This window comes from Grus americana, chromosome 1 (genome assembly GCF_028858705.1).
Source record: "Grus americana isolate bGruAme1 chromosome 1, bGruAme1.mat, whole genome shotgun sequence".
NCBI lineage: Eukaryota > Metazoa > Chordata > Aves > Gruiformes > Gruidae > Grus > Grus americana.
The window spans coordinates 103578378-103598770 of NC_072852.1; the positions used below are offsets into that span (position 1 = coordinate 103578378).

At 40.4% G+C, this 20393-nt stretch overlaps 1 protein-coding gene across 1 annotated transcript; it reads right to left on the reverse strand.

The window, feature by feature from the left end:
* Positions 1 to 1236: 1236 nt before the first annotated feature.
* Positions 1237 to 13551, reverse strand: CHMP2B (charged multivesicular body protein 2B). The gene is made up of 6 exons (XM_054809181.1): positions 13395 to 13551; positions 10072 to 10163; positions 6959 to 7153; positions 4410 to 4512; positions 3255 to 3361; positions 1237 to 3088 (listed from the first exon to the last, which is right to left on the reverse strand). Exons 1-6 carry the CDS (start codon positions 13426 to 13428, stop codon positions 2975 to 2977), a joined length of 645 nt encoding a protein of 214 aa, XP_054665156.1. The 5' UTR covers positions 13429 to 13551; the 3' UTR covers positions 1237 to 2974.
* Positions 13552 to 20393: the final 6842 nt, after the last annotated feature.

The following is a 20393-nucleotide window of genomic DNA, read 5'->3' on the forward strand; positions in this document are numbered from 1 at the left end:
CTCTACGGGTCTGCTGCATTACCAGCTCTATTGAAAGGCTGGATGGAGGCAGGCTGCTCACCCTCTTGCCTAATGTAAGAACTAGGAGTAAACATGTGAAGCTGGAAAGAAGCTTAAGAAAAAACCAAAAGTGGTGGTTCTTAATGTGGTGGGAAAAAAAAAATCGGTGGATCTTCTCTACTAAAAGATGTTGGTGCTAGAAGTTTTATATATATATGTATGGACAAGTTCACAGATGAGAAAGTTGCTCAAAGCTGTTGTATATAGAGGAACTTGGATAGGGCTCTGGAAGTGCTCTGAATTGGAAATAGGTAGAGGTTGGAAGACTGTTAGGGGAGGAAGTGCTATCTACGTTTACCGTGTTCTCCTATTTTCCTGGACTTTGCTTATGGGCACTTGTGCAGTAGGACTGTGGGTGAGACAGACCTCGGTCTGCCCCAACAGAGGCATTCTCAGGTGTGTGCACAATTGCTTTGTTCTCCTTGGATGGAGGACTTTCACAGTCAGTTGCTATTAAGGTGTCAGCAAGGATAAAGGAGTTTAAGGATTGAGTGGGGTTTTTTTCTAGTCTGAGTGATTTAAAAGGAATTTGAGTAGTGGATGCAATTTTGTTCTAGAAAGCTACAACATAATAACTGTAATTGAAATAAATATAAGCAAGCCTGCAAACCTACACCACTTGTCACTCCGCTACTGAAAGATTTTTATACAGATTAGAGCTGCAGGACTTAAAAGGTAACTGCTAACAGAAACACCAGCTAGATATTGGCCGTAGTTCTATGTCAGCAGTCTTACCGACACCAAGAAGCAACGCCTTTAGTACTGTTTGTCAAAAACCCCAGAGAGGAAAGAACTCATATTAGAATTATGCCCAATTCTGACAGTCATTAAAAGGATAAAGTGCACACTTCATTCAGAAAGGACATAAGCCTTGGTGTTCACCCAAATTACAATCAATCAGTAACATTTTACACCTAACTAACTAATTTCACATTATGGTTTCTCCTTCAGTGCCTGAGGGCAGTACTTGGGTACCCAGTAACAGACAGAGGGGAATACAAACTTGATCAAATCTTTACTGAATGTTGAGTTTAAGTCAAAAGCCCACAAGCAACTACGACAAATATTATGCTGCTTTATAGCTCAGATCAAAGGAAAATTTATTGAGCTAACAGCAGTCCAAAGAAAGCTCACTAAGACAGATGCGCAAGACTAACCCTACAGAGGACAAAGTCATTGCGGAATAAAAAGCCTTTTATTAGATTTTTACAAAATAACTTGTAAAAAAAAAGAAAATTCACCTCATATCAGATATATGCAATATATAAACTTACACATTCCTACCCACTACCTCACAGACTCATAGTGTCCATTACTTCCTTCAAAGAGAAAGAACGCCTGCATTTCTATGCCTAGGCTCACCTATTTTTTCTTTCTCTGCTGACGTCTATCCTAGAAAGCAGATGGTGTGACAACAGTACATTCACAGAGGTTATGGTTTCCTGCTACGCTTTCTCTAGCAGCAAAGTCTCTTCATGAAGTTTGTCCCACCACAGTTGTCCTGACTTCATTCTTAGGAGGTATTTTGCTTTTCTCTTTTTAAAGCAAAGATGATTTTGTAGATTCTGTTCAATGATCAGCCCCACTAAATCAGCACAACTGAGGGGCAAATAGTCTCCAGCAGAGTAAGGGCTGAGGAACTTCACACCATCTGGGACGTCGTAACTGGGAACTGCATTCTCGGACTTTGTCATCTATTTAAAATATCAACAGTTCTTATTTCATTAGCTCAATGCATTCCACTTAAAGCTAGAATCATGCTGATGCAGTTCAGAGACCATAGAAAAACCTTCACAGAACCAGAACACTTTTATTATAGTGTTTAGCCAAGTAATTATCAGGTTATCATCCAAAATTGCTCTCAAAACTAAAATTTAGCTTATCAATGTGATCAATTGCATCTTAGTAAACAATACAATTATGCACAGTTATCTTCCATTAAGAAATACTGTAAAATATATACAAATGTTGGTTCAGGCAAATGTCCTTTTTGCAAGCACACAAGTTGCATTTCTGACCAAGTGCATTTCTGAACTTCAGCACTGAGTCCCATCAAGTGTATACAGAGGTCTCTCCATAGTGTTTTGTGAAACCATCTTAGTTACATGTTTACTCACCTTTCAAAGACTCATTCTCAAAAAAATCACAAAGGTACAAGATTTATATACATAAAGGCACAGCAATTCTGTTAAAACCAGCTATATTACAGTATAATAGAGTTCGATCAGTGCCTTTCATGCAACAAAGTTCACTAACAAATTTAAATCCTCTTCCAGTAAAATTAAGTGCACAAGGACTGTATCCTTCCCTTTCAGTAAAAAGAATAACCAGCTATTTTTTAATCAACTCAAAGTTACTACAGGAACTTGAAAGAAATACATAAAATGTTTTTTCTTTCTGCCTAAATTTGCGACACTTTCAAGGCTATTTCTCATTAAAAGAAAAGTTTCCAACTAAGCAAAGGTGAAGTTTCATTTGTGCTAAAATGACTGAGAATTTTTCTATAGCAATAGTTTTATAAAAATGATATATATATATAGGTGCTGTCATTGGACGCATCACCACCAGCCACAGAAAAGCCAATTCTAAAGATAGCTCAGGAACTGAGATAGAAGAAAACTGTGAATTCAGAGGACAGATTTAGATCAGGTATAAATGAATTTATCATTAGAACTACATCCCTGGTTGGTCCACTGCTCAAAAAGACTCTATGCAATGGACGCACTAAGTGTACTTCTCCTTGTAAATTGATTCAAAATATTCTCCCCTCTTCTTCCTCCCGTACCAACTTCAAGTTGTCATTTCTGAAGCTTCAGAGTTTTCCCAGACATCAGTTGCATTGAAAGAGTATTTGCACTTTTTACATCTGTCTGCAGCTGAATAATTAGAAGGCAGACTGTATATTGCCATCAAGCTAATCAACTCCCAAAGCTTTGAGCTGACGTTCAATCTCTTCGTCTGATATAGTAGCAGCTTTTGATGTTGATGCAGATGGTAAGCCTCTGGCAGCTGATGGAGCTTTGGCCATCTACAAGAAGACAGAAGTTTTCTTCAGTCAAAATAATACATGTTATGACAAGCTGACTTCTAGAATAAGACTGTAAACCAAAGGCTGCTAAAATAAACTATTTAAAAAAAAAAAAAAAACTGAATGAAGGGGAAGCAGCATACGAACTGGGTAAAAATAGCCATACCTTTCCAGAGATTTCAATTCCTATCTCATCAAGCACTTGGTTAACAATGTCTTGGCTTTCTTCCTCTTCATCAGAAGCATCAAAAATATCATCCAGTGTATCATTAACTTAGAAAAAAGAAAAAATCCACACTGCATTAAGCAAAAAGGTTACTAAAATAATCTAGTACCATTGTTCTACCCTCCCAGAATGCAGTAGTAATACCACTGTATAAGATACCAACAGAAAGCACCTCTACATTGGAGAGGCTTTCTTACCTCTGTCTTGCAAAGCCTGTGAGCACAGCTAAAGCAGCAACAGGGTAAGGCATGACTGCTTTTATAAAAATGTTTAGTTTCACCAAAATAGTTCAGTTGCTCTATCTCCACCCCCCCCCCACTAGATTTTAGCATTTCTTAAAAAGATCTTCTACAGTTTCATTAAATTCCCTTTCCTCTTCCTCCTCCAAGTAAGTTGTGAAATTGTTAACTACTCAGCTAATTTCTGAATTGCAATAATACGGTTCTGCATGGTTGAGGTGTTTGCACCTTGCTCAATGATACTGTTTTGAGTCCATGCTACTCGCTACGGCCAACACAGTGGCAGGGATTAGCTGTGCTAGGAACACCAGGAAGTTTGGTGTTATTTAGTTGACAGTGGACAGATGCAATCGGGAACAAGAAACTTGCCAGCCCCCAAAGAAGTTTATGGTTTAAGATAAAAAAAAAGGAGACAAAGCCATCCCATACCACCATATATGTAAAGCTGAAATTATCAATAATATCTAAATTAAGTGTCCAGTCCCAGAATGAAAAGCACATGCAGAACTATCAGCTACAGAAAGGTTAGAAAGTCCCCCTACCAGTTATGCCAACAAGGTTTTGAACTGGTCTCAAGCCCCCTTCCACTTCCAGTATGTTCTTTCTAGAAGTATGATGGGTGTTTTGCATGAAGATGGGAAGGAATGGATTCTAGATTTAGTATCTAGAACTGCTAAGAAGCCTAAGGCTCAGCCTCTGTGCTCAGACCAGCATTGTTTTGTTTGCTCTTCAATTTTGCTGCCAGTTTCATTAATTGTAGAAATAAAACCTCAAGCATCAGTATTTCTAGACTGGCTCTACCCTTCCAAGAGCACTGTGGGCTGCAGCTAGCTGTTCCCTGCGGTGCAGAACTTACTCATTTCTTCAGTCATTTCCATCTTCATGTTTTCCTTCTGGAAATTCTGCATAGTTTGGAGTGTCTTTTGTGGATCCATTTTCTTATTAACTGCTTGCATTGTCTATTAATATAGAAAAAAAACCCTTAGTCATACAATGACACATTAGCAAATACCAATAAATACATTAAGAAGGAATAAGACTTTTCTATTAAAAACACCTTCAGTCCAAATTTCACTTTCCTTGTCTCTTTACATCCCATGAGAACTGTAGATACACAATGGATCAATAGTACAGTCCATACCTAGTAAGAAATACTGTGATCTACTACCCTAATAGATATGCTTTTAAACGCATGCATCTTTCTTGCTCCACAACCCTTCTCCTGTCCTTATATAAGGAAAAATCTGCCTGATCTAAACAAAAACAATGGGACAATATTTTCTAACTTGCATGCTATACACTTTAAAGAGGTAAATGGCTGCAGGTTTTTTAGTCTATAAGGAACATTCATTTGAACCACCACTAGAGAACAGGCACTAAAATGCAATTGTTTCTTTATAATTTAATGGAAAAATTACTCTTCTCTGAAAAGCAAATACTGAAGTGTTCAGGAAGTACACATTAGCTTAGGGTAAACCTTTGTAATGGGTAGAGATCTTTCTGTGACAGTGTAATAAACTTCATCTGTTTTACTGCAAGTGTGCAGCACTGGCTTTGCAGACACTGGTAGTTAATACTTTCTTCTTTACTAAGAAGCAAACTGCTGTATCTCTCATGGGACGTCAAAACCTAAATATAGACATGAGCAATTCAAACATAAAGTCTAACCATCTTTGAGAAGATAAAAGAGTTGGTTAATTAAAAGGGACGCTACTGGCTTCGTGGAAGCTCTTCTGCATTCATGTCTGAGTTTGTTTAAAGTGATAACATATATGCTTCTAATATTACTTGAATTTCAAAAGCTGGGTTCATAGTCACATTATTTGAATTTAAAAAGCTGTTCTGGACTTAGAGGGTATTGGTTCTTTAGAATTCTTATACAAGAGTTATAGAAAATAAGGGTCAGAGGCATGATTAAAAGAAACAAGTAACTGTTACCTGGACTTTACTATGTCCAAAGTTAGTGCCATACATACTATAAAAAGTATATAGAAAATACTTTGAAAGCTTCACATTCATGTATTCATCTTGCTCGTTGAGACAATTGTTTCCATATATTTTTCACTGATGGTTGTATAAGATTAAGAATAGTATATAAGCTTCAGAATGAACAACTGAATACTTTTTTAAGCTTCCTGTGTTGATAAGGCAAAATACTCACTTTAAAAGCAACCAAAAGAATTTAACGCCTTCCTCTCCAATAATGTTACACAAACCAGTCCCTAGAAGTACCTGCTGTGTTTCAAAAACCATCACTTTTCTGGATGTTAATTTACTTTTTTAATATTTTTGTTTTTTCTACTGACTTAACCTTCCTAATTAGTCTAGTGACACTTTGGTTTTAAGAAATTTAATCCAAGATGTCTCATAGATAATAACAAGTCAACCACGTAATAAATAAAAAGCAAGACCAACTTGTTCACATGCAACACTGTTGTAGGAATACAGAGTAAGCTGTTTAACGTGATCGGTTTTACAGTTAGACAAGCCCCTCCTCTGTGGGTTAGTCACAGAAGATGGAAAGACTGCTACAGAGCCACAACTCTGTATCACTGAACGGCTGATACCTGCCAACGTACTACTTCTAAAAGATACCCGACAGCAAAGCCTTAGCAGTAATTACTTTCTGCACTAAGTTGCATTGCATTACTGAGTTTAACTGGCACGTAACTGGATTTAACTTGGACTGTGATAAAAGCACAACTTATCTACAATGATGCACGCTAATTCTGTTTCCTATACCTCAAGCTGAACAATCCTCCTTGCCAAAAGCAAACTCCCTATTTATCAATTCAGGGAAATAGGGGAAGTTCACAACTAACTTGGATAGCTGAGGTTTTTCAGACTCTTATGAGACGAGATTTGTGAGAAAACTTAATGCAATACTGTTTCCTTAGAGCATGGAAAGCAAGAATGACAGGGAACTCCAGATTAGATTTCCTTAGGAACTTAAGATCTGAAGCAATAACCTACTTTTTGCACAAGCCATAAAGCTACTGTGACACACTGCCTTGATTTCTAGATGAAGCATGCCCTACTTTTTCCCAATAAAAACCGCTTGTGACAAGACATACAGGCAAGACATTGTAGCGGCATGGTATGGGGTTTTTTTGATGTACTACAAGAGTTCTTCCACTGGCACGAGAGTTTATTTTTATCATGCAAACATTTGACAGATGTCAAGCCCAAGAAAATATGCTTAGTTAGGTGCTAACTGGCTGGATTGAGTATACAAAAAATTCATAATATGAATCAAATTACATTTCCCTACCGCATCCTCAACACCATTTGCGGCATTAAGCAGTAAGTTTTATCCCTTCAATTATCTTATACAAAATAACACAACTCAACTTTTGCAACCACATGCTACATTTTAATATAAAAGAATGTCTTGTAACACCTTACTTTTGCTGTAGTTGACATCGCTCCTGCCATCTTCATCTGAGAGTTCATGACCTTTGTTTGAGTCGACATAGAAGTGACTTTAGAGCTAACAGCATATGTTCGATTCTTCTGCTTCCGCAGTTGGACAAGCTGTTTTGCTAGCACTTTACAGGCTTCTTTGTTACCAGTCTTAGCCATTTTCTTTATTTCCAGTTCCTGTTGAAAAAAGTGTAAGATTAATTCTACAGAATTTTCATTCCAACAGAGAGTATAATTAAGCCTTAACACTAATAATTAAATTGCAAAAATTAACTATCCTCTTGATATTTTTTTTTAAGACATTTAAAGTTTTATAGTCTTCCTTGCTTTTCTACCAAGGTTATTTAGTAGAATAAATGCAATGCTGTTATGATTTGACCAGCAGGAAAAAAACACAACAAAACTGCATTATAGTATGGCAGCACACAGCTCCCCAAAAGGCTTCAACTTCTGCATAACATCACATTCACTTATATGTGCACATTCAATTCCATATCTGGAAAGGGAGTAACACTTAAAAAAAAACCCCAAAAGTGAAAAAATTATTATAGCCAGCTAACTATTAGCACCATGACTCTAATCATGTTTGATTTCTTGCATTCACGGGCAATCAAACCACATCACCCATGGAAGAAATGGGGAGTTCAGAGGTGCTTTCTAACACTTTTTCAGCCCTGAGAGACTCTCATAAGCTTTTGGGGGAAGAATTAGACAAAGTTAGATAAGTAATAATTATAGGCTGTTTGTCTATATAATTTAGCTGGACTTAACCTAGGACATAATAAAAGTGGTATAATTTGCCTACAACATGTGCTTAAACCTTAAGACAGACACATCTGTCTTACAAAAACACCCCAAACCCCAATCTATCAATTCAAGGAGAAGTAGCAAGCTATTTAGCCCAGAGGTACCAGGAAAAGGTTCGGCACATATAATCTCGTCAGCTGGGATTTTTCAAAGTATGCCTTCTGATTTGTGATTTGGTAATGTAAACTTTTCAATTAATCTTTCCTTTTCAGTCTTTTTAAGAAGAGCCTGCCACAGTATCTCAGTTCTTTGTATATGTCCAATTGTACATTTTGATTTACCATTAAGTAAAATCAGCCTGTAAAGACCAGCTTTCTCTTGTGATTCTTCAGAATATACCTGCTACAGGAATACAGTTGCTTCACTGTATGTGTATTGGTAGTCCAGAAAACTGCACTTTTAAGAAGATATGTTACTCTGAAAAGGTAAGTACTGATCACCAGGATACACATAACAGTCATGTTTAAAGGCAAGCATAAGTGACCAACTACACTAGCTTCACTACTAGGAAAGATCATGGTTAAGTTTACTATAGAGATGGCACTGGCACAAGATCTTCTCTTAAATCCATAATTTCTGAAATTTTTAATCCAAGAAGGCACAGATCAGCAAATAAGGAGCATAAGACTGTTCAAACATTAGAGGCCTGAAATATATGTAAAGCTGTTCTCTTTGTAAGTAGCTCACAGAGACCACAAAAACAAATTTCTATAGCATGCCTAGAGTATTATCTCTTTTTTTCATACCTCAGGTATTGCGAAGGATAGGAGGGATTACTTTGCACACTAGCAAACACTAGCATGCACCCTAGTTTTAAAGTAAACATCTGAAAATAGGGATTTTTCCCACTGAGATGAAATACCTAAATAGCATTAATAACCTGATTTTCAAAGTGAAATACAAACCTACATCAACCATTGCTAAATCACTGCAGATAATCCAGCTGCAGAAATCAAACACTATATATAGATGATTTTATTCTTAATTAAGAAGAACTTGGATAAAGAGCTGTAATACATTATTTGCTATTGAGAGGTTTAGGGCAAGCTTATTCAAGTCAGTTACGTTCTGGAAATAAATAATCAAAATTCATACAGTCATATGAGGTTACTGAACTGAAACAGAACTGTCTGCATACTTGAAGGTATTTTTATACATAGAATTAATATAACTAGGTTTTCTCGGAGTAGTAGCTCAGAATTAAGGGGGGGGGGAAGTCTTTCTGAAGAAAGTACATAACAAAATGTTCTGAGACTGACTGACAAGCCCTTAGTCCTTTATCACCTGATCTGACTCTGAAAATTAATATTTATTGTCCATTGATTCTCTCATCCTAACAGCAAATTTTAACTTTTTCCAAGGACATTTTTCACTTCTCCTTTCTTATTCTCCTCAGAAATCCAACATTTCTGAAACAATTTACTGTAGTAAGCAACCAAAACTTCAACCTGAGTATTCATAAAAATTAAGGTTATTTCCAGAGTTAGAATATTTCATATTAAAAAAATGTCTTATCTACGAGTAGCCTATTATATCTTAGGTGTTCAAGGCTTCCAGAAACAGTTTTTCTGACCTCTTTGAGTTTATTCCTAGCTCTGGATATTCATGCAACCTGCTGCCATGAAACACAACCTCACTAGCTATTGAAACAGTGGCTGGATTTGCACAGCTTTTCCCACAGTCTGAGCATGTCTTCATGCATCAAACCCCGCCATCTGTCACATCCACTTATCCAATTATACTGCCACACAGGTGCAGCATCCATTCACTGAATACTTGATAGCTCGTACACACTAAGTTTTAAATAGATATTAATTTAGGCAGATAGTTTTAGGGAAGTTCTATATAAATGAAAATAACAATCCTACAGGGTATTCATGATACCCTATGGTTTTTCAAGTACTCTCTCCCACAGGAGACTCATGGTAACATATGATAGCACTGACAGCTTTTCCACCACAAGACCACTGATTTACAAGCCTGTCAGAAAAAACCTTCTGAAGGATAGAGAATGCTAGGAATGGAAGGGAAAAATGAATGTGCTTATTTAAATCTAAACACACTGTTTCAGGCTTTTCCTATATTAAAGACTGAGAATCACTTTTAGATAGTAAGTTCTTTCCAACACAATTTTAATAACTGACAAGTCAAAAAGAGGAAGACAACTTCTTTTAGTGTTCAATTCTTAGACCTTGAGTTGTATCTTTAGCACTTTGCAAGTTTTTGTCTTAGATTGGGGGAGTGTGTTCGTTTTTGAAGAGTAAAATAAAGTTCCCTGCTCTACTTACCAGTTGTTTTTCCTGTTTTTCAAGTGCTGCTCTATCTCTGGTTATAGCCCTCTGTGTACCTCTTAACTCTCGATTTTGCTCCTTTATTATATCTGGAAAGAAAACATTTATAGCTGGAAAAAGTTTTCAATACTACATGAACATCTTGTCTGCTAGACACTCTGCAGACATGCAGCACGTTTGACAGACTCCCTTTGTTCAGAATCAACTGTCAATTACCGAAGAATTGTCAGCATTTCAAATACATGAAATATTAGGAAAATACAATTTTATGTAAACAACATGATTACGTTTCAGCAGCAGAGGCCATATCCCATAACAAAAAGCTATTTTAGCTAGTATGTTCACCATAGCCATAGCAAGAGCCTTAACCGCACAGTAAGAGTTAGGGACACACACTTTTCTGCAAGTTCAACCCTAACTCAGCAATATCCTATGCACTGTGAGCCCACCACACCTTTACAACCAGTCAGGCCTAACTGTAACAGGGCGATCAGCTGAAGAAACCTTATATATGAGATCTCAGAGCAGTTAAAGAGTTCCCAAGTCCATTAAAACAGTGAAGATATTCCTAGATGCAAGTCCTGGATCCTGTTCTTCTCTGTCCTTATTCTGGTTCAGTGGAGATTTCTCTCCTCCACAAATGTACCACATCTGTGGAGCCCAACTTCAAGTTAGACTATCAAGCAACAGCGTTTGAACTTTTTCAATTAGCAGATGCTTAAGAATATTAAGATATGAAAGTGGATGCCTTTATAGAAAATTTAAGTTTCCTGACAACTGATGTAGCTGGCATAATCTTGAACACTGTCTGCAGGTGAAACATATCATCCTTCATAGGAGTTTTAAAAATTACTTACCTGTCACATCCACTTCTTAAAGCAAGTATTATTTACAATATAGGTATCACTCATGCTAGTTGCAATTAACTTTTGTTAGAATTTACAGTACGTGCTTAGGTGTGATTCACCTGGGCAAAGGTAGAGAGGTCTGCATCTGACTCAGCATCCTCTGACCTTTATAGAGGAAAGAAGATAGTACTTTTAGGAAGAGATTCATCTACTCCTAATGTATGTCTACACAACATTAGATAAACTTTGGGTGGGACTTCAAAAGGAGCAGAATGCCACATCAACTTTGTTCAGACCTCGCTCTTCTAATCCACAGAAATGACGTCATGGCAGGGCACTACTATTGTACTTACAAAGTTTGAAGCACGTGAAAATCAATACAAACAGGCAGAGTTACTAACAGAAATAAAGGCATGAAGTATAATTGCTAGAAACTGTGGCCACCCTTTTAATTTTTAAGTCTTCTGAAAATTTTTCTACAAACAGAAGGAAACATTCACGTTCTTCATTCCTGCAACCAGAAATACTGTAAAACATCCATTGCTGAAATTACTTCAACCTTGATAGGTTTCAATCAGAAAAACCCCAAACCATCAGTGGCATTTAAAGAGGGCATATGCACTACCCCCTTCCACCAATTGTTTTTGGTCAAACAAACACATATTCCAAACAAACTCTGTGAAAGAGACCTGCTTTTGCACTGCTACTACTGCTCCGTGAACTACACAAAAGGCATCTTCAGGAGATGTGGACTTTTCAATGGACAATAACGAAGAGCTGAAAGATGACACAGAATATAACACAGCGTTCTTCACGCCAGCAAAGCAGCAGGGAAAATTATTGTGAAAACAATGCTACAGGCAAGTAATTTTGAAGGTAGACAAACGTATATTACTTGCACAGCTGCACTTGTGAAAAGAAAAAGCTTAATAGCTACATACAAGACTGTCTTTTATAACTGCAATAACTATTAAAAAAAATCCCTTAGCGTAGGAAGCTTGAGAGGTATGAACTTCCAGATGATAAGGAACAAGAATTGTACTTATGTCAGGAGACAATAAGGGTGATCACGATGCTTATTTCTGTTAGTTTGAGCCACCATGTCAGATCAGAAACAAGGATACCAATAAACTGAAAACAACCACTATCTGCAGTTACAGGCTCTTTCATTTGTTTTTGCAAGTGAAGCCCAAGATCAGAACTGGTCCTTGTTTCTCTGTGATAACTGACGCAAATTCCTAGCTTTACTCCTGCAGGCAGAAGAAGACGGGGTATTCCTGGGACAGCCTTTTGCCAACAGCCACTCCTGTGCATCATGCTGCCGCCTTGCACACCAGGGTAAGGAGGAAACACCTCCATTCCTTAAAACAGGTTGGACAAGAGACACCCAGCAGGGCTTGACCTGGCTCCTACAATCCGTGTTGGTCATGGAAGCTTAGTGCTATCTCCCCCTTCCTCCCTTCTCAGGTGTTGCACCAAAAATGGGAAGAGACAAGTGGGAAACATACGTATGTGTCCCTTGGTGACATACAATTGGTTGAAGCACAGCATCATTTTTGGCGTGCCGTTTTCGAACGAGGACCCACCCGATTTGACACAGGGCACCCAACATGCCAGCCAGCCAGCTCTGGGGCTCCCGCCAACCCCCAGCCAGCCTCTGCCCCACAGCCACGCGTGGGGCACACCGATTTGGAGGGCTGACCGTTGCCCACAGGACTGCTGTCAGGTAAGAGGTCTTTTTTGGCTTTGCTTTGGAGAACGCTATTTCTGTGTTAAGTTGAAGCACTGCGTCAACAGACTGACTACAAAAACATCAAGACCAACTTGTCTTAAGACCCGCGCTCAAAGCCAAGGCCGCCAGCGGTGGCGGCTCGGCAGCTGCTCTCTGCGCAGCCGGGCAGCGGCTCCTGGAGCCTGCGGCCATGCTCGGCCGCCTTCTCCCCGCCGCAGAAAGCCGGCTCCCGCAGACCAGCACCGCTCGCGTCCCTGTTCGTTCTCGGCTCCAGCAACTCTTACGGGCCTGTTTTGTTCCCTCGCTGCCAACGAGAGGCGTTCCTCCTCCCTCACCCACAGACCGGGACCACCAGGGCCCGGCTCCCACTGCACCTCGCCCCGGCCCGGCCGCCCCACAGGGCCCGAGGCCCCGGGAACCCCCCACCTCGGAGCCCCAGGGGGCCGGCCCGGCCCGACGACTCTCCCCGCCGCTCGATCTGGCCCAAGGGCCGCCAGTGAGTCACTCCGCCCCGACTGTGGCCTCCCCCGTTCCCTACGAGTTCCTGCTCCGCCGGGACACAGGGCCCGAGGCCGCCCCACAGGCACCACCATCACCCCCGGGCTCCTGCTCCCCCCGAACCCAGGCCGGGGCCAGCTCCGCGCCCGGGACCGTATGAAGGCTGGGGGCAGCCGCCCCCGGGCTGCGAGAGGGGCGGCGGGGCCCTCCCACGGGCATCGGTAGCCCCACGTCCCACTCACCGTCCACGGTCTTCTTCTTGAAAAGCGAGGCCATGGCGGCAGCCCGACCTGGAGCCGCCAGAGCCCCCCACAGCAGCCTCAACGGGCTCCTGCCTCCTCCTCAGGTGACCAGGAAGCGGCCGGGCCGCGCAGACCCGCCCGGCTCCGCCTCCCCGCCGCCGAGGGGCGGGACGGGGCTGGAACGGGACGGGCCACCGCGCTGCCCCCGCCTACCCCGCGGCGGCTGCTGCTGACCCTGCGGGGCCCGGGTAGCGCTCCTTTTCGGGGCCGCTTCTCTCCCACCCTGGGAGGGATGGGGCAGCACCTTTCTGCTGGGTTTATCCCCACACACGGGTTTGGTCACACCGAGCCGCAGGAAAGACGCGCCGGGACCGTCCCGGTGCTGGGGGCACGGTGCGGCGCGGGGGGGGACACACGGCACAACGAGCCCGGGAGCCGGCTCAGCGGAGCGTGGGGAAGCCCGCCCGGTGGTGGTGGTGGTGTGCGGGTGGTCCGGACCGTCGTGGCTTCCCGCTCCGTGCACCGCTAAACGGTTTAGGTTTTCTTCTTAGATATTTAATTATTAAAAATTGATTACATTCAGCAATGCAGCGCTCTTCGGGCGCAGCTCCCGCGCCGCTTCTCCCCGTGCAACTTCGCCCGTGGGCAGCTGGAGGGATTTAGGCTGGGATGGTAAATGGAAACAGGCGCGGGGTTAGTCCCTGCCTGCGCGGCAGGGGGCGCGCGAGTGCGGCTGGGTGAGGTGCGGGCTGAGCGCAGCGCGCCGGCTGCCTTCGCCGGTCCGGCGCGGGGGTTTCGTTCGGGAGCTTCCCCGCTTTGAACCCCCGTCCCGAGCATCGCTGTGCCCGGGGAACCCGTAACGCGGGCTGGGAGAAGCCTTTGTCTGAGGGTCTCAGCTACCGTGGTGCGCCAGGCGTAAGAATATGGCAAAAGGAGTCACAATTTTCCTGGGTTTCAGTGTCTGATTACAATCCTTAATTTTTAATAAGGTGGTTTCACCATTGGCAATTACCTACGTCTGCGTTGTGACCTTAGAAAATAAAAAAGGAGCTGTAGTAGAAAATACAGAGCTATTGATTTGAATGCTAGCTAGATACATCTTCACTTACTTTGAAGTGTTGGGGGTCTATGTTAATTTGCAAGGAAAAAACAAATGATTGGAAGGTAGTAATGCATTTTGATAGCTAGATATAAATTTAACCTGAGGAAGAATTGTAAGTTTATGGTGGCAGTACCCTAATAAACCACGCTTTTATAACCTTGCATGGAAAAACAATCTATTAGAATATTATAATAGCAGTGTAAAGATGTATGTGGATATAGGAAGGTACAAACTATGTATTTGGTGTCAGTATTTCTTGATTTTCTGGAAATACTGATTTTGCTGCAAATAGCAAGTTTTCATTGTTTTTCACGTGGCCTTTTAGTTATTTTTCACAGATTGTGCTAGACTGAAATCCAGATCGTATGTGATGACATAGATACTATGGAAGTTTAGCGATTCACTGTGAGATAAGTTAAATAAAATACCCCCTACAAGTCTATTCCTGTATGTCTGTACTGTCTGTTAGGTCAGATCAGTCAGAGATGAGTTAGTAAGCAAAACTGAAATCCTGGCTTTGAAAATGCACAGATGAAGGGGAGGAGAGCGCTTGTAATTTAGATTCAGTTCCCCACTTTACTTGAGAGAGAGAGGCCGGTCAGCTTAACTATGGGGTACTCTTAAACTGCACTAATTAGCTAGGAGAGCAGAAGAGCATTTTTCCACAGCATTTCTTCATGAATGTTCATTTGTGATGAGGTAAACAAAGATGTCCATAATAGGCTTCATGACTGCAATAGATAAAGTATGCCCGATCTATTGCTTGCCAAGACTTACTTTCTTGGGCTATAAGCCCGAAGGCTGGGATGCTATCGTATACTTGATTTGAATCTTTTTGGTAGTAGCGATAGGATAAGAGAAGCCCTTGAATATATCTTTTTAAAGAATAATGCTTAAACTTCAATGTTTCTTTTAGATTCTTAATGTCCTATTTCAGGATCTATTTGCAAATCAAAATGTAAAAAGAATATCTTAGTCCTTTATGCTATTGACAAACTTTAAAAATCAACCAGATGGAATAAATAACCTTTCCTTAGTGACTACATGCAAATATCAGTAGCAAACAAAAGCAGCGACTGTGCATTTTCTTTTTGTTGGATATTGAGTAAAGCAGGACACAAAAACTGGTTCAGAAGGATGATATGATATCCTCTATTAATCTGAAATTGAGCACCTTCAAATCAAAGTATGAAGAATGAATTTGGATAAGAAAAGCAGATTAATTGTAGGAAAGCTGATCTGCATTCCAGAATTGTAATTAGAAAAAGATAGTGCTTGTTTTTAAATACATATGTAAGCTACTCTAGCATTGGGCCATTGGAGTATTTAAGCATACTAAACCAGGTGACTAGGTTCAGTCTGCTTAAAGGTAAATATGTTCAGGTGCTCAGATGAAATGGCTGCTATGAAGAGGCCATTGCAAATCAGCTCTTTCAGGTACTGTTCTGTAGAATAGTAGGGATAGTGACTGACTTGCAAAAGTACTTTTCTGATGAACTTGCAGGAGAAAAAGAGAGGTGAACTTTCAGGGATATGAGTCTTGAAGAAACTCTTAAGGTTATGCTTTAAATCTTTTGAAGCTTTCTGGCTATATCAGCTGGTCTAATGAAAGCTATTAGTCTTCCTCATCTCCCTTTCTAGGGTGAGGGAAACACTGTAAGTGAACTTTAGCTGACGAGCTAAGGCAGACTGTCTTGGGATGCTTTGCGGATAATGACCCAAATTCAGTACTCCGTTTGATCTATTCTGGGCCTGTCTAATTTCTCATCTGCAGATATAAGGAAATTAAATGAGGCCATGTGTAGAAAAGAATGAAGTGGGTAAGTTGAAAATTAGAGGAGCCTGAACAGGATAAATGATCAAAGACCGGTATAAGTGTATTGTTGTATGAAATGCACAGCACTTGACATGTAAAATAAGGTTATGAGGAGAAGTGTCTTTGGGGCCTCAGCAGCTGGACAAATCCTGCAAGGAGTCGCTAACGCTTTACTTTATCCTGGAGGGGCTCCACTGAAACCAAATGACACAGCACTTACACATGTAAGAGTTTGTGAGATCGTGTCGTACAGGCTACGTGACCTTATACCTTGTCGTATGAAGGTAGGCTGAGTTAGGAGGGGACAGAAAGGAAAAGGCAGGGAGAGAGTCGCGGACCCCGTAGAAGCTCAGGCTGCAGTTCAGCTCAACACCTGAATTTCTTTCTTGAGTAAGAATCTGCTGTGGCGCAGGCTGAACATTATGGCTGTGTTTAAACATATGGCTCCGCTGAAGTCTGCATGTGTGTCATGATTGCGTTCATTAGTAATGGTAGTTGGAAATTAGAGTGTGCTCTCCAGGGTGGAGAGGTGATGGCAAACGCACTCTGTGGGCAGAGAATGTGAGGCACTGGGGAGAAGGTGAAGCCGAAGGGGGGGCAGGGAAGGATCAGTGGTCATCAAAAAGGTGTGTGTGGAAATTTGTGAAGAAGAATAAAGAGTTAGAAACAATAGGAATAAATGAAGAAGACCCCAGAGGTGAGGATAAAGAGGATGGAGAAGAGCAGTGGAAATGGTGCAGCTGTAAGATGCTGGAGGTTTCCTCTAGTACCTTGGTTCTGAAATTCATTTCCTCTGCTTTGTTTAAAATGAAATCACTTATTTGTGTGCACAAGTATTAAAAAAAAAAAGTGTTTTACAAAGTGCATCTCACCCTCACCTTGCAGATTAGACAACTTTCCAGCAACTTTTGTGGAAAGGGCATGAGAACTGAAAAATATTTCATTCACAGGAGGAAAGGGGGAGTTGCATCTAGCAAATACACAGGTATGAAATAAGCCTTAGAAACACTGAAAGTAAAATTATGAGATAGTTTTCCTTTATGAAATCTACCTCGTAATGGCAGTAGCGAATTGCTGTAAAGTACGAATCATGCCAAAATAGATGAGGTTGCGTTGGGAATCAAGTCAATGAGCTACAGATCAATCACTGGACTATCTATCTACTTGGAAATAGTTTCTAATTCTAAACATTTTCATTTTCAAAAAAAGGATATTTTTCATTAATCTAGGAAAATATTGAGGAATGTGGTGAACCTGAAATATGAGTGAATGTCTTGCTTCCCATCTGTTCACAATTTAAGTTGAATGGGGCATGTATGTGAAGCAGAGAGAGTGTATTGTTGGTCTTACAACTTAATTGTTTCTTGCTTTCGGTGTCTAAAAAAAGGTCAATTGCCAATAGACCGCTACTCATCTATGCCTTGCAGCATACAAGGTGTACAGTATAGAGGGAAATACACATTTAGGTGTGGAAGCAAGGTTTGATTTAATTTGTTCTTGTGAGGATTGTGTGACATCTGTGGAGGCTGAAATTGTCTTTTTATGTGAGAAGGGCTTTGTGCATGTTTTGTTTGATAATTCACTGGACAGACTTCTGAGTAAGTAAAAAGCCAGCAAGAATGAGTTGAAAAACTGTAGTATCTTAAATCTGAAATGTTACTGTAGAGTTTGCTGAAGAGCTTTTAGTGAACTGAAACTCTGAACACTTAAGGGATGTTGTCTTCATCTTAATTTTTCACTCCTGGACGTATTTGCAAACAATTCTGGATAGAAAACAAAAACAGAAAACCTGACCATTCTTAATACATGTGAGTAACTAGGCAAGTAAGGGGTGTGTGTGTGTTTTTGGGGTTTTCGTTTGTTTTTTCTTTTTTTTTTTTTCATGGAAATAGCATATCAAAGAAAGATAGTTATGTGCAAAATTACACCTTACTTTCAGTCTCTTTCAGCATCTTTTTAATAAAGTGAAAGTACTTTTGCACCATTTAGTATGTGCATGAAGTTCAGTACTTTGTAAAACCCTCTAAATGCCTAACCCCTCCTTACGGAAATCTGTTTAATTATTACCTTGATTGGTGATAATAAGATACTTCTGAGTTGCAGACTACATCTTTTATAACCTTCACATCTGATTGCAAGGTTCTTCCTTGGTGAAAGAGTGAACACTTCATTATAAAATAGTGCCATTACCTTGTACAAGCAGATTTAGTTTTGCTTCAGTAATCAAGTACAGTAGGACATCATATTTCTGTAGGGCATTCATGAAATCAAGGGTTATATTTTTAAAAACATTTGCTTGCAAATATCGTATCTTTAAATGACTTTGCCCAAGGAGAAAAGGAAATCCAGGCTAGCAACAAAATAGGTAAATACTGTTAGCATTTTATCACAAGCTTCAGGAACTCCTCAAGGCATCAAGTTTAGAAAAAAGAGCGAGAGATTATGGGGAGGATATTTATTATTACAAACCGCAAAGTCAACAGGGACTGCTAAATGTTCTTACAGTCATAATAGCCTATCTCATGTTAATTCTAGCCCGAAGCTCTGTGACTCTTTATGTGCAGAGATAATGGGGGGTAAAACTGTATTTTTAGTTTAGCAGCAGATTCCTCCCAACCATGGAAAATAAATTAGAGGGCTTTGCAAACTAAAAATGATTTGGGCTTTGAAGGAATTCCCAGCAATAATATACAAGACTTATTACCCTGGGTAGTTAGAGAGTTCCGTATATTTGTGGCTGATAGTAGTCATTTTGATTGAATATTGCCTCACCAACTTGTTTTCAAATAATTTGCCTTTAACCCAAATCTGTTGATCCTAAAAAGATGATCTTTTTGGTAATGTTCTTCTTGTTTGTACTTCCTGTGTGTATCTTGGATAAAATTTAGTGTATGTTGACCAGGCAAAATGCTGCGTTAACGGTAAAGTTGTTATATTTCACTTAGCTGGAATTCACTACACATGAAGATTTAACACATCAAGACCTGTGTTAAATAGGTTCAGATTTGAGAATGCGTGTACTTTTTTTTTTTCCAAGTAAACCGCATTAGTAGTAATTGTTCTAAAATAATGCATTACAAACCTAGGAAATTCAGTTTAAGGTTATTGTTTATTATTTGTGTTACATTGTTATCCGGGAACATGACTGCTTTGGTCTAGGAATGCTAGCTATAAAGGTGAAACAAAACCTCTCTGTCCCTTGAGAATATATTGTCTCAATATAATAAGAAATAATATGTGGACGTCAACAGACTGGACAGTGCAAAGAAACCAGAGGTTTCTTCATCTACTGTCTGTGCATAGGTGTCAAGGTAAAAAGATGTTAAGCCCTTGAAAAAGGACCTTTGTGTCAGTTTGTGAAGAGGTCCTTCCAACAGTGATGTGTAGGTAGGGAGAAGGCAAAAGATGGTTGTCAGAAGCAAAATTAATAACTGGTTGCTAAAAGCTAGAGTTAATGAGAACTGAAGGAAAGAGTCAGTGTCGACTGTGGATGTGAGGTGGTACGGAGATTGGGATAGGCCTGGGAAGGCCTTGAATAGGAGCTGTTTGTGGTAAATAACTGAAGGAACCACTTGGAAGGAGGCAATGAAAATGGCAATGTGATCCAAATAATGAACTAAGGAGATGACCTTTTGCAAAACATTTTTAAGTATCCACGTTGGATTCACCAGGGACGTGAAGAGAGATGTTGCACTCAGCTTGCACTACAGTAACGAGTATCTGGTCTAAACCTTCAGCTTTCTGACTCAATAGAAAGGTCTGGTCTAGCAGAGCTGTTCTGCAAGAGGAAGTGGTAAGATTTTTATACAGCTAAAATGATGAGCATCTGCAGGTGATGCTCAGCTGACCACCCTCAATAATGGAGGTGGTCATAGGGATTGGGAGGTGGCGGTGATCGTATGGATGAGGAAAGGGAGAAGGTGGGGGAGCACTGGGTAGGTGAAAGATTGAAAACACCGTGCTATGGAGCTGAACACCTATAAGCTAGTGGTGGACAAAGAGACTGACGTTTCAATTCAAATAGAAAGAAGTCTGGAGTAGAGAAGTAGAGCTGTCAGTTATCACAATAAGTGGGATAGTG